The following is a 15,975-nucleotide window of genomic DNA, read 5'->3' as shown; positions in this document are numbered from 1 at the left end:
CTGTAGCATTTTTCTCTAGAACACTAACGAACTCGGAACAGAAACATTCATCTTTTGAGAAAGAAGCATATTATGCAATAGTGGAAGCGTTAAGAAAATTGAGGCACTATCTCATAGGCAGACACTTTCGTTTTACAACAGATCAACGATCTGTAGCCTTCATGTTCAGTGATCGAAATGCGAGCAAAATCAAGAATGAGATGGAGAGTTGAGTTATCTTGTTATAATAATGAGACTATTTATAGAGCTGGAAAAGAGAACAAAACAGCAGATGCTTTATCCAGGGAATGTTCATCAATGGAAGGAAGCTTATCAAACCTAGTATCACTTCATGACGCTTTATGTCATCCAGGAGTGTCTCGGATGTATAATTGGACTTGGAGTAAAAACTTGCCTTATTCACTGGATGAGATCTGAAAAGTAACTTTCCTCCTGTCGAACCTGCTTAGAGGTAAAACCTCGATTCCACAAACATGAAGCAACTCATCAAAGCTACTCAACCCGATACTCAAAGCTACTCAAACGGGAAAGACTTAACATCGATCTGAAAGGGCCACTTCCATCCACAAGTAGAAATCGATATCATTTAATAGTCGTGGATATATTCTCGATTTCCATTCGCATTCCCTACTCAAGATACAACTGCTAGAACTGTTATTCTGAGACTTAGGGAATTTCTCAAGGAACTTCTTCTTTCCTCAATGTTTGGAGTACCGGCTTATGTTCATTCTGACAGAGGTTCAAGTTTTATGTCTCAAGAACTCAAGTCATTTTTATGTTCACTAGGAGTTGCCACCAGCCGTACAACACGCTTACAATGCTCTGGGCTACGGGCAAGCAGAGAGGTATGTTGGTATAATTGGGAAGACAATCGAACTATCACTTAAAAGTAAACATCTGGACATATCTTATTGGGAAAAACTACATTTAGAAGCTTTGCGCTCTATCCGGTCGTTATTGTTTACCTCAACAATGTATTTGAAATGACACCACATGAAAGCCTATTTCTCTTTTCTATAAGATCTAGTTATGGTAATACAACTCCCTCGTTGCTCATGAACCTAGGTCTAGTGCTTATCAAACGGCCTGTCAGAAGCTCAAAATACGAACCACTCGTTGAAGAAGTACTGCTCCTTGAGGGGAATCCTTTATTCTCACATAAGATATGCAGATGGCCGAGAAACTACTGTGCGTTCCAGGCATTTAGCATCTGTAGGAGAAGTGTCACGTAATGAAGAAAACTCTAACTCCAATCTACGACATGAAGAAGACTCAAACTCCAATCTAAGACATGAAGAAGACTCAAACTCCAATCTAAGACATGAAGAAGACTCAAACTCCAATCTAAGACATGAAGAAGACTCAAACTCAAATCTAAGACATGAAGAACACACAAACCCAAATCTACAAATAAATGAAAGAAGTTCTGAAGTTGAGGTCGAATCTGAGCCTATCTTCCAAGACGAAGAAAACCTGAGTCAAGACCATGTTGGTCTAAGGAGAAGCTCCAGGAGTACACCCGCCTTTGTATTTAAAAGACTATGTCAGCTAGGAGGGGAAGAATTTCATATAATTCCTTTCTATCTGTACATTGTGACATGTGTTCAAATGTTTATAAATTGTTTTTGTTTACTTTGATGTTAGTTGGTTCATATTGTTAGATTTTTATATCATGATAGATTCTTTGTTCAATAAAGCCTAACTAAAAGTAATTTCGTTTTCTAATGGTTTTATTCATTCAATCTACAACAAAGTATTGCAAAAATATATTGTACACTAGTAACGAATGTTTGTTGTTAATTAAAACGTTTTTTTTTACGTTAGCCTTAAATTCGTACGGCGCTCACTTCTTATTTGTTTTCTATTATCTCTATAATTTTGAGGAACTTTATGAATGGAATTATTTATTAGTGCGTTGTATGTGAATGACAGAAAAAATGCATATATATGTTACACACCTACGTTATTTCTCTAATAGCATCATTACAATACGCTATGTATTGATAATTAATAGTATATTACGTTACTAGTCCTGAAAGTAAGTGTTTACCGGACGAGTGTGGTCGTTCCCGTGCGAGACGAAGTCGAGTACGGGATTACCATACGAGTCCGGTAAACACATTTTGGACGAGTTACGTACGATATTTTACGCCATACTACTTAATCCGTACGAATCCTTATATATTTCCACCAACTAAAGGACTAAAAATCACTAGTCATAACCTCTAAGAGAGGTTATGTTTTTGCTTATAACCAATTATTGCTACCTACGCAAATACAGTATAATCAGCTGATTGGTGTCCGGTAAAACTCATTGCAGAACAGTATCACGCAATGAAACCCCATTTGAATAAGCTGGCGGCAAACAGCTGTTTTCTGGACTGAATCCTTGCGTGGGAGGCTCGTCTAAATAATGTAGTGTGGCGTAAATATAGTTACACATATAAAACATATTTTAGAAAACAAAAATCAACGACATACAATTTAGTTATTGATGATATTCTCTAGTTTAATTAAAGCATAGGTTTAGCAAAACACAATAACTTAGTTTACCTAAATATACATATAAAAAACAATGTTATGTGCAAGTTATGTTAAGTTAATCTAACACATGTTAAGCAGTTAGAATTTATTTACAGTAGCCTCCAAATTCATACAAAACATCTATACATTGTAATTTTCATACTGTTTCCATGAAAACATATCAATAACATTATTTTCATAACTTAGACGCTTTAAAAAATCCAAAGCAGAGCCGGAGTTGATACAGCAATGGTTAAAGAATCTTTTTTTTCTATAATCATTGACATAGCTTTAGAATAAATAATCCATGATAAAAGGTTAGATTAAAATAAACCTACCTCATAGTTATGGAAAATATTATATTTAATTTCTTTGTTATCAGCTGTCTGAAATTGTGAAATATGCAGTTTAGCAATTCTTCTTGTTTTCATTTAAATGTCAAAGCAAATGTAAACAAACGTTGTTAGTGTTCTAATCGCAGCCATGGAGACCAATCAATATTTACTTTTAAAATGTTCACCTTAGTACTTTTAAAGCCAAAGGGGCAAAGCCTACGGTCAGTATCGAAATGTGAATAATCCTATAAGGGTCCTTGGTATGGTATCTATATTTTTGTAAAATTTAAGCCCAGTTGGTTCAGTAGTTTTTGTACCTATTGGTAACACACATACAGACAGACACCATTAGATTTTTATATAATAGTATAGATTTGTTTAAATCTGCATAACTTTTAATAGATTTTACATCACTTTTCAATATTTTGTAAAATTAACGGTTTTCATGGAATTTGGCATCGAATATTTTTAAAATCCGACAATTTTAAACGGTTCATGAGTTTTTATTGGTATTTTTCACAAAGATATTGGTCAAAAAGAACATTTAAAAAAAACACTCTGGCTCAAGTGGTTAAGGTTAAAAAAATGGTTAAAAAAGCATACACACATATGGACTGAAAACGGAATGAGATAGGACACATGTTATATTACAGTTTTTTGTTTATTTTGACTTGCTGAATAAGACATCCTAAGTACTGTTTTAGGTACAAAATAGACAAATATTGCACATTTGTGGCAAAACTGAATGTATGGACACAGTTTAGTTACCAAATTTAAATAAAAACAATTAAAAATAAAATGTCTCTTAAATTATTAACATTATTATTGAAGAAGAATCAATAAACATTTTTGCAAACGTATTATTTTTTCGTAACTTGGCTTTAATTTAGGTGGTAAAAGATTAGTACAAACCGTTCAAGCCCTTACTTCTATTTCGTATATAGGACTGATCAAGATCTTTCAATATACTTTCCTGAAACTCGTGGTTTACAAATCGTTTGGCTCAATAATTCTTAGGTTATGTTTGAGTTATCAGTAGAAGTCGGGAGATCGACAATTGAATTGGACGTTACCAGCTGACAAGTTGGCGTTTTAGCATTACAATTTTACTCCTTGAAACATTCTCTCTGGTCCGTCTTTACCACACTAGTGCTGTAAAGTAAGCAAATCATGCGGCAAAGTGAATCTTTTTAATTTAAACAGTTGAATTTAAAAGCATATTTTAACAAATCAAAATCAAAATTTTAAAGTTTTATTTTGGATCAAGGCAATCATCCAGGATAAATAAAAATTATTATATAAGTAATTTTCGTTAATAAAAAGAGTAAACTATATGTTTGTTGGACCCCAGTCTCCGTTCGAGCCTTTACAACCAGAAGACGAAGACAACCCTGCAAATGACCAAAACCAGAATCAGGTCTCAGCACTTACAACACAGACACAACGACAGTCATTACAGGCAAGTATATATTAGGTTGTAATTATGAACTTTGTCGTAAGTGAAGGTCTTTTTGCAGTTATAACAACTGAGACGGCTTGTCGTCTGAGAGGTAGTGTGTATGAAGCGTATTCTGTAATTTAAAGCTAGTGTACGGATATCTCTGAATACTCATTATTGGTTCTATAATGTCTAACTTAAAACTAAATTTCACTATTCCAAAATGCATTGATTGGTTTCTTGCAATATCACGGTCTTCAGAAATACCTTGGTCATAAATTATTGTACAAATTTTAAGATTAATTAAAAAAATTGTAGTAATTACAAAAAGTGGTTATAAAATGTCGGTAAAAATCACCTAAACTGTGAGTGTAATATACCCTCTATATAGTTTTCTTCCCAATGACAAGTGTTGTGGCATAGTCAGCTTGCCAACATTACACCTTACCATACCAGCTGCCTATAACATTATTTATTTGACTAGGTGAAACCCGTCGAAATCGACGGTTACTTTCAAGGCTTACGCTAATTCATCTAACTGCGATAAATTGAGTGAAATTATAAATATTTTGAGCATTTAGCATTGTTTAAAGAGTAATAAGTGTAAACCAATAATGATATTAATTGCGTTAGTTACCAAATAATATGGTTGATCATTCAACGAATAAAATATTTCCCATACTTTGGAAAAACCTTTAAATAGTATTAAAATCGTATTGGTGGATCTTTTGTAGTTAAAAACTTATGCGATTTCATCAGTGCAATAAAGATTAATCTATGATTTTATTTGAGAAAAAATATCTGTTTGTTGAGAAGACACGTTCTAGCTTCAAAGGGAGGTCCATCCGTTACAGTGTAAGTTTGATTTTTCCTTTGTCACGTCGCGTCAGTTCATACTTCTGTGTCAAAGAATAACCCTCTAGCATAGTTTTGAGAAATTAGTTGTGGGGTTACTGTTAAAGCTAATAAAACACTTCTGCACTTGTATTATTTTGTACAGTACTGTATTGTATTACGCAATCGAAGATTTTTCCAATGATTGAAAACATGTACCTATGACATTAATCTCATGAACCTATGATGATCTGTCTAGAATAATATGAAAAAATATAGCCAAAAGTGGTGAAAAAGGCAGACACCAACCCGTACAATAAATATAAGATAGTCTAATAACAAATAATTGTAAGAGTTACTGTGATAAAAGGATTTTCTACTGATTTCGTAATGGGATGTTATATTGCAAAACATAACATGATACAGACAAAAATCAATTTTAAAATCAGAAAATAACTTTGCAAATACTTTTTTCCTACAGTCACCCGACAAAGTTGGCTTCCTTGTACTGTTTATAGTACAGAAAGCTGCTAATTGCTGCATATTTATACTTTGCCGTACGGTTTATACTTTGCCGTACGGTTTATACTTTGCCGCACATCAGGATTCCAACGAAACAACACAAAACAGCGTGGTTCTATTATGCACGTAATCCGTGTACGCTTGGAAATAGGTTGGCAACACTTAAAGATAATAATACTATGAGCAGCTGATTGGCTATTATAACTACGATTTAACCTGTCATTTCGTGTTTATAGTTTCGGTATTTCTAAACTTTCTGGACTTTTCTTTTAAACGTTTTTAAAACATTCCTACGATCTTAATACACAAGAAAATACCTTTAAAGCATTTTTTTAGGCACGGAAACCACTTCAAATTACAAAAACATACGGAACTATATTCTCAAAACGCGGACCACATTTGTTGCCGAGGAAAAATAGCGGAGTGATACGGACCGCGGGTACTACTTTCTCTAGGGCACTATTTCTGTTGCCAGCTGAACCTAAAACCGTGTTGTATAGTGTTTGAAAGACTAATTATTTATATGCTTTATAGTGACTGTAGGAAAAATATAATGTGTAACACGAGTGAAAAAGGCCTTTGCTGCACTCGAGATCATTCCGCACTCGCCTGCGGCTCGTGCGTAAACATTGCTCTCGTGTGCAGCAAAGTGCCACTTTCACCACTAGTTACACAAATAACTATTGTTAACTTTGATGTTAGTTAGCTTGTCATATTGTTAGCTTTTTATATCATGCTGGATTCTTTGTTCAATAAAGCCTAACTAAAGGTAATTTCGTTTTCTAATGGTTTTATTCATTCAATCTACAACAATTTATTGAACAAAGAATCTTTTATTAAAATATACATCAACCTTTTGTCATGGAACTTATACTTTGACCTGAGATATTTAATGTCAATCCTATTGAAGTCCAAGATTGGAAACATTGGTTTCACACCTTTGAAAACTTCATCGAAGTTAGTAAAATCAGTGAAGAACTGAGGCTTAACCAATTTATTAACCAATTACCAAATACCAATTTGGTATTAACCAATTTCATTTCACCTTCCGTTTATGAGTATGTAAATGACTGTAAAACATACAATCAAGCAATTGATGTGTTGACAAAGTTGTACTTGAAACCTGTCAATGGAATTTACGCACGTCATAAACTTAGAATCAGAAGACAAGATACTGGTGAAAACATTGATACTTATGTAGAATCTCTGAAGCGCCTTTCCAAGGATTGTAACTTTAAAGCTTTAAATGCTGTATCTTGTAGAGATGAATACATCAGAGACACATTCATTGATGGCTTGCTAGTACCTCACATTCGTCAACGATTGTTGGAAAGCTCTGCCTTGACTTTGGATGAAGCCGTTTCTCAAGCCAGACCACTCGAAATTGCTAAATATCATTCTGAACAGTAAAATTTAGAGAAGTGTTTACCAACCATTAACGCTGCAGCTTCAAAGACTATCAGTGAAAAGAATCGATACTTGTCTAGCCCTGATCCAAGACCTTATGCTGCCGAACCAGAATCGTATCCATTTCAATAAAGTATAACATGTTCACTCAATCAGACATGTTACTTCTGCGGCTTTAAGAAACACAACAGAGCTGCTTGTCCAGCTAAAGAAGCTATATGCAGAGGATGTGGCATTAAAGAACATTACCAAAAGGTATGTAGAAAATCCAAAACACAAACCTCTACAGTAAAGGCCTCAGTCCATCAGTCAAACTGTATTGCCTCAGTACCATCGTGTTTGAGTAAAGCTGTAGTCCCAGTACAATTAAATGGAGTCGATGCATACGCTCTTATAGATACTGGTAGTTCTGGTAGTTTTATCAATCAAAGCTCAGCCCTTAGATTCAACATTCCTGTCATTACATGTAATGGGGGAGAGGTATCTATGGCTTCAAAAACTCTGCGTTCCTCAATAAAAGGGTACTGTAAAATCAATCTCAAATTGCAAGATCATATTTACAAGAATGTGGTCTTCAGCGTACTTACAAACTTATGTTCTGACATTATTGTAGGGCATGACATTCTGAAAAGACACTCAAGTTTACAAGTCCATTTTGGAGGAAAAGAGTCTCCTCTCAACATATGTAGTGTAGCCTTAGCTAACGTTGAGCCAGTAGAACTATTTGGTAATTTATCTCCAGATTGCAAGACTATTGCAACAAAATCTCGAAGGCACTCAGCAATTGACGAACAATTTATTGAAAGTGAAATTCAATTACTGTTGAAAGATGGTATTATTGAAGAGAGCAGGTCTCCATGGAGAGCACAAGTCCTTGTTGTTTCATCAGATAACCACAAGCGGAGAATGGTTGTGGATTATTCACAGACAATTAATCGTTTTACAGAACTTGATGCGTTTCCTCTCCCTAGGATTGATGACATAGTCAACGAAGTAGCTTCACACAAAATTTGTAGTTCTATTGATCTTAGGAGTGCCTATCACCAAATCCCAGTAACAGAAAATGACAAAGCTTACACGGCATTTGAGGCTTGCGGGAACTTGTACCAATTTACCCGAGTGCCATTTAGAGTTCATAATGGTGTCCTTGCTTTTCAACGTACTTTAACCAACATAATTACTTGTGAAAAACGTGAAGGGGTTCAAGGGTTCAAGGGGTTGAAGGGGTTGATATAACAATCTGTGGTAATGATCAGGCTGAACATGACAGGAACTTGAAAATTTTTATGAAAGCTGTTTCCAAATATAATCTTACTTTGAACAAACATAAATGCAAGTTTTCTACAACCATGGTCCATCTATTAGGTTATGTAATCGGTGTAAAATCAATAAGACCAGATCCAGATAGTTTGCAACCCCTTCAAGATCTTCCCATTCCAACTAACTCAAACTCTCTTGACAGAGCTCTTGGTATGTTCTCCCACTACTCACAATCCATTCCTAAGTTTTCTGAGAAGGTGAGCTGTTTAAACAGAAGTTCTTTTCCACTCAATGAAGAAGCTAAGTGTGTATTTGAAAGACTTAAAGAAGCCATTGTTAATGCAGTAACTTCTTCAATTGACTGTGATGGATTGTTAACAGTCGAAACCAATGCATCAAATAATGCAATAGGAGCAGCTTTGGCTATTGATGGTATACCTGTAGCATTTTTCTCTAGAACACTAACGAACTCGGAACGGAAACATTCATCTATTGAGAAAGAAGCATATGCAATAGTGGAAGCGTTAAGAAAATGGAGGCACTATCTCATAGGCAGACACTTTAGTTTTATAACAGATCAACGATCTGTAGCCTTCACGTTCAGTGATCGAAATGCAAGCAAAATCAAGAATGATAAAATAATGAGATGGAGAGTTGAGTTATCTTGTTATAAGTATGAGATTATTTATAGAGCTGGAAAGAGAACAAAACAGCAGATGCTTTATCCAGGGTATGTTCATCAATGGAAGGAAGCTTATCAAATCTAGTATCACTTCATGACGCTTTAAGTCATACAGGAGTGTCTCGGATGTATCATTGGACTTGGAGTAAAAACTTGCCTTATTCACTGGATGAGATCTGAAAAGTAACTTTCCTCCTGTCGAACCTGCTTAGAGGTAAAACCTCGATTCCACAAACATGAAGCAACTCATCAAAGCTACTCAACCATTTGAAAGACTTAGCATCGATTTGAAAGGGCCACTTCCATCCACAAGTAGAAATCGATATCTTTTAATAGTCGTGGATGAATATTCTTGATTTCCATTCGCATTCCCTACTCAAGATACAACTGCTAGAACTGTTATTCTGAGACTTAAGGAACTTCTTCTTTTCTCAATGTTTGGAGTACCAGCTTATGTTCATTTTGACAGAGGTTCAAGTTTTATGTCTCAAGAACCCAAGTCATTTTTATGTTCATTACAAGCAGAGAGGTATGTTGGTATAATTTGGAAGACAATCGAACTATCACTTAAAAGTAAACATCTGGACATATCTGATTAGGAGAAAGTACATTTATAAGCTTTGCACTCTATCCGGTCGTTATTGTGTACCTCAAAAAATACAACACCACATGAAAGACTATTTCTCTATTCTATAATTTCTAGTAATGGTAAGACAACTCCTTCGTGGCTCATGAACCTAGGTCCAGTGCTCATCAAACGGCCTGTCAGGAGCTCAAAATACGAACCACTCGTTGAAGAAGTACTGCTCCTTGAGGGGAATCCTAAGTATTCTCACATAAGATATGCAGATGTCCGTGAAACTACAGTGAGTTCCAGGCATTTAGCATCTGTAGGAGAAGTGTCACGTAATGAAGAAGACTCTAACTCCTATCTACGACATGAAGAAGACTCAAACTCCAATCTAAGACATGAAGAAGACTCAAACTCCAATCTAAGACATGAAGAAGACACAAACACAAATCTACAAATAAATTAAAGAAGTTCTGAAGTTGAGGTCGAATTTGAGCCTATCTTCCAAGACGAAGAAAAACTGAGTCAAGACCATGTTGCTCTAAGGATTTAAAAACAGACCAATTCACAATTTCAACTAAAGCCGTAGTGTATTGAAAAAGAAGCTCCAGGAGTAAACACCCACCTTTGTATTTAAAAGACTATGTCAGCTAGGAGGGGAAGAATGTCATATAATTCCTTTCTCTGTACATTGTGACATGTGTTCAAATGTTTATAAATTGTTTTTGTTTACTTTGATGTTAGTTGGTTCATATTGTTAGCTTTTTATATCATGCTAGATTTTTTGTTCAATAGAGCCTAACTAAAGGTAATTTCGTTTTCTACTGGTTTTATTCATTCAATATACAACAAAGTATTGCAAAAATACATTGTACACTAGTAACGAATATTTGTTGTTTTTACGTTAGCATTAAATTCGTATGGCGCTCACTTCTTATTTGTTTACTATTATCTCTATAAGTCAAATTTTGAGGTACTTTAAGAATGAAATTATTAGTGCGTTGTATGTGAATGATAGAAAAAATGCATGGATAGGTTACACACCTATGTCATTTCTCTAATAGCATCAGGCAAATAGTTTACATTTTTAAAACATCATTGTTCTATTTTTTAAAACGTTTTTATTAGCTCGCTTTCTTGTCAGGTACATATTTTGCAATCAATTTTATACTAAGTTTCCGATGAGCTAGAGACTTGAAACTTGAAACATAGCTCACAAATGGATGACAATGCAATATTATATCATTTAATTTTCATATTTCCCTTAGGCTACGCCCCATGGGGATGGGCTTGTTTTTATAAGCTTGCCAGTCGCTCTCCTACAAATTTTGATATCACTTTTAAAGATCCCTAGATACTCTGCAAAGGAGACCCATAGTTTTGTGGCCTCGACGACAAATCTCATCAACATGAAAGTCAGGTGAAAGGTCAGATGAGAGAACCACCCCTAAGTCACGAATGCTTGTGACACGCTTTAAGTAAGTAGTGTCAACCATATACTGAAATTCGATTGTTTGAATGTTTCTATGAAATGAAATGATTTTGCACTTCGTTGGGTTCAGCGACATTAAGTTCTTTGTTGACCACTCGAGGACAGAGTCAAGGGCTCTCTGCAGGTGGAGACACTCTCGCACGGTGTTGATTTCCAGGATGAGCTTCACATCGTCGGCAAACATTAGAGAACGGACTAGCAAAACACTGGGAAGGCCATTCACGAAAAGAGAGAATAGGAAGGGTCCCATCAAGGATCCCTGTGGCACTCCTGAAGAAGTAGGAATTGGAGTTGATACTGCGGAAGCGAATTTTACACAGAGACTCCTTCCAGACAAGTAGCTGCCAAACCAGCTCAAGAGATTTCCCAGGATAGAAGCGGTCAAAGAGTGGTGGAATATCTTTGAAGATGAACCTTTATGGCAGTAGTGCGATCATGTGTTCATACCTATCAAATTTTGAGGTTAAATCAAAACAAACTGGCATAATTATATTTTTGGAATTGACAATGATTAAATATACTTTAAACTTACTCTAGCCTACTTTTATAAAGTACTTAGCCATTTAGAGAATATTTACTGTGAAAACCAGACGTGATTCCTAAATCCAATTCAACTAGTTTATTATATAGTTTATAAGTTGTTATTTAATTATTGTATTCCAAATTAGTTGATGGTTGCTATGAAAATAGCTAATTATATGAGATAATATTAAAATATTGAATCTTCTTCCATAATTAATTTCAATCATTATATTAATAAAATAATGTGGTTGCTGTGACTAGAATACACATAAAATTACTGTTGGTACATACAGTAATAATGATTTACGTTTAGTTTTAAAAACTCTTAACATCTATGTTTGTTTGTTTGTTTGTTTTGATTTAACCTCAAAATTTGACACATATGAACACACGATCGCACAATAGCCAAAAAAGGTTCATCTACATAATATTCCACCACACCTTAACCACTTCTAGCTAAAAAAAACCCCACATGTAGGTAAATTGCTACATTAGGCAGCAGAAGGATCATTGCTTGCTACAAGAAGTAGTATATTTTCGGTGTAGGAAAAATTCATTTAAAGTACTGACACAATATAAAACTATTTACTCTAAATGAATATAAACTGACCCTGAAGTAAGCAACGATGAATGTGCGATTCGTAGAATATCTACTTAGCCTTAAACTTGGTCCTAATAGTGAATTTCTTTTCCAGCCAACTAAGTCTACCCAAAATAGAGAGACCAAAAACAAAGACGACGAAGTTGTTACAGCGAGTAAGTTTTAATTACAATGCTTGTATTTAGTTTACAATGGTAATAAAAGTCCATTTTTCTGGGTTCGTTCAAGATATATCCTAAATTAATATAATTAAATTAAGAAAATAAATTCCAATATGATGTTTTATAATGAACCATCTAATTGTTAAAATACCCTCGCTACAGCAAACCTGGAGACTAATCGAATTGTCATGTACCTGGTTCGATTTTCATAAAAATATTTCCATTATATTGTTATTTATTTTCTAATTAAATGACAATTATTTAATTTGTGGTTAGAAATTTAGGTTTTCTGCTACATTGGAGGTAATTGGAGATTGTTATTGAAATGATAATAGCTTGGTAGAAAAAAGAAACAGTTGTTTTCGAAATTTGAACAAAATATATCCTTAGGCTAAATACAACAATTATTTGATTTATCCTCCAAAAAACCGCTTCAGTAGGCCTATACCAATGTATTAGCTTTAATAAGATTTACTATTTCACATAATTATCCTTATATATAATATTATATAATATACGCATTTGAACTGCTGCAGTTTTTGGCCTCTGGGGACATAAAACTTAAAATTAAATCACTCTCGCGTCCAGGCCTTACCATGAGACCTATAGTAAAATCTTATTTTTATATATCTTATATGGGGAATTCACTAAAAACGATAGTTGCAATACGCTACGATTACAACACATCAATATAACTATGCTAATAATTCACTGCTGGCTGTTTTACAGGTGGTATCACTACAGAAGACAACACCAGGTCGATGGTTTTGGTTGCAAAGTACAAACAAGAGAAGTATACAGTACTGACACTACTTTGCCTACGATCAGAACAAAACGAATACTACCTTAGTTTGTTCGACAACGACAATCACATTTTGACTGTAAATTACGATTGCTCCGGGGTTTCAATTTATTTATCACCATCTGATTCATTGACGATTGCTGTTGATAAAAATGATGAAACAAATGGCAAAGAATTTGTCTTCATATGGGTTCGTAATAAATGGTTTAGCGTCTGTAGAGTTTGTAAGTCAGTTACTCATCTGTCCCTTTACAACAACGGGAAACCTCTTGAATGGAAAAAGGTAAATGAAAAGTGTAATATGTTTCATGACGACACAGTGTTCTATGTACTTTGTATTTATTTATCACCATATTATGTTTTAGTTATTAATTACAATTGTTGTGGTTTTGTTTACTTTTTTCTTGGCTGAATTCCATTGCAGTCCTTGTTATTTGTGTCTGATATTATTTTCTGCAAAAAGATATATTAAGCCAAGAAATTCCCTATCATGCTGTTAGTGATGTTGAGTACATTATTGCTAAATATTATCTATTAGGGTCATAGTTGGGATGATTTATTTATTTAGCATTTCAAAATTAACTGTCATTGGCTGGATGTATTTTCTTAGACCTGTTTACTGAAACCAAAAATACTTTTAATGTCATTTTAGGATCTAGTTTTAATTTTTTTTAATTTTTTTTTTTTAGGACAAGCAGTCATTTTTGTACACATAGGTATCACGAAATTTGTTTTGTGGTGTTTACAGTTTTACTCATAATAGATCTTTTTCAGGAGCTTATAATAGAAGGATGCCCTCTGAAAGGTAAGCGCTATAAATATTGATCACACTTTGTTATGAATAAGAACACTAGAAAATTAGTGGCATATACAGGGTGTTCAAAAAAGGTGGGGACATAATTTACGAATTTGATTCCTTGGGTCAAAATAAAGAGAAAATAAGAATAACATTTTTCCTAAAACCACTTCGTTAACCAGATATCCACCATTTTGTTTTTTTACATAAACATTTTGATTTTTTGATTTTTTTCAACCGATATTTAAGAAACTTGGTATTTTATTTATTTTTTTTTATTTATTACATGCACGGCAAACACCATTTTCAAGAGTGTTGAGTTGACATTGATAAGAACAGGTAACTTAATGTTATGGGAAATAGATATAGAGGTGAGCAATAATTAATATTAATGTGAAATACGATATACAACACTGTTTTGTTAATTAAATATACAGAGATTTAACAGGACGTAACAGCTATACAGGCATGTTGCGTTAAAACAATATAAATAGACAATTTAAAACAACAAAAGCAAATGTAAATAGACTATTAACAACAAAAAATACATAATAAACCATTTACAAGAAGACAATATAGACCGTTTACAACAAAAACAATATAAATATACTATTTAACAATAAAAACAAAATAAATAGACCATTTAACAGCATATTAGAATGAAAAACAGATGAATGACACTATTGACAAGACTGATACTACATGTAGTTTCTTCTGAGTACGGCACTCGTTTCTGACTTGAAGGAGGAGGGACACTGCGGTCAAAGAAGAGTTAGTTGACGTCACCGCGGTTGCTGTTCCCTGTGCGCATCAGGCGAGATCTGGCTGTGCTGAATGTGGGGGAGTAGAGATATTGTTGATGTCTGGAATGACGAGGGATGTAGAAATCAATCTTACCCAGCAGCTCAGAACAGTCAAATGAACCATTTACTATCTTGTAGAGGAATACTGCGTCCATAAACTCTCTTCGATAAGCAACGGCGGGAGGCCAAGAAGCTGACCAATCTCGTTGATTTCAACTTCCGGGTATCGAAGACCCATCTTGACTCCAATCAATCTAAGAAAACGGGTTTGGACTTTTTATAGTTAATTAATCAATCCCAGTTGGTAAGGGGACCACACAGTTGATTTGTGTTCCAGAATTTAGTGAACGAGAGTCATGTAGAGAGTTTTAATGGTGGTAAGAGAAAAGGATCCTCTAGTTGCTCTGAAGATTAAACCGAACACGGAGTAGGCCTTGGAGCATATGCAAGATATGTGAGCGCCAGGGTGAAGGTTGGGTGAGAAGAGTACCCCCAAGACGCGGACCTCTTTGGCAGACTGCAGAACTTGAAGACCTATATGGTAATTGAAACTGCATTACTACACACTTTTTCTCATTCAGGTCCATAGAGTTGATTTGGCACCAATGAATAACATTGTTAAGGTTTCTCTGAAGGCGAGCATTGTCATCCTTTGAGGAAATCTCACAGAAGAGTTTCAGGTCATCTGCAAAGAGGAGAAACCTAACGTCCAGGATATCTATGATGTCATTTATGAAGATGTTAAATAAAAAAGGGCCAAGCAGAGACCCTTGAGGGACGCCCGAAGTGACACTAATCGGATATGATAAGGCCAACGAGTGCCTTACCATCAAGGAGCGATTGGTCAGATATAATTTGATTAAATTAAAAAGTGCACCGGTCACACCGTAGGCCTCCAACTTGCCCAGCAGATGTTTATGACTTACTCGGTCAAAAGCCTTCGAGTAATCAAGATAAATGCAGTCAACATGTAGTCCTTACCCAAATGCCAAAACCATGTGGTCTTCAAAGAGAATTAGATTGATCGAAGTGGATCTCATAGTGGAAGTCATAGCAATGGTAGCTTTTAAGGGAAATTTCTTCTTAGTCAGTTTGAAAGGATTGCAGACTATTGCGTAGTATGACTAGAATCTGCCGACTTCGCATTGATAGTGTAGGTGCCCAAGTGAGCTTAATGAGTTTAAAAACACTCTAATGGATACAACAGAGTGTTCTACGTCCCTTGG

General features: G+C 34.8%; 1 protein-coding gene across 1 annotated transcript in view; it reads left to right on the top strand.

Annotated features, from left to right (window-relative positions):
* The window catches only part of LOC129004634 (uncharacterized), a 171,319-nt gene that overhangs the window by 89,072 nt on the left and 66,272 nt on the right, over positions 1-15,975 (top strand). Inside the window, exons 25-28 of the mRNA XM_054433182.1 lie at positions 4,210-4,317; positions 12,282-12,342; positions 13,078-13,433; positions 13,925-13,955. Of these exons, the coding sequence (XP_054289157.1) occupies positions 4,210-4,317; positions 12,282-12,342; positions 13,078-13,433; positions 13,925-13,955 (556 nt within the window). The remainder of the gene's footprint in view (positions 1-4,209; positions 4,318-12,281; positions 12,343-13,077; positions 13,434-13,924; positions 13,956-15,975) is intronic.

This window comes from Macrosteles quadrilineatus, unplaced genomic scaffold, assembly GCF_028750875.1.
Source record: "Macrosteles quadrilineatus isolate MER2022 unplaced genomic scaffold, UCM_ALF_1.0 Scaffold_10__1_contigs__length_6754688, whole genome shotgun sequence".
NCBI lineage: Eukaryota > Metazoa > Arthropoda > Insecta > Hemiptera > Cicadellidae > Macrosteles > Macrosteles quadrilineatus.
This window is presented reverse-complemented; position numbering and strand designations above follow the sequence as displayed.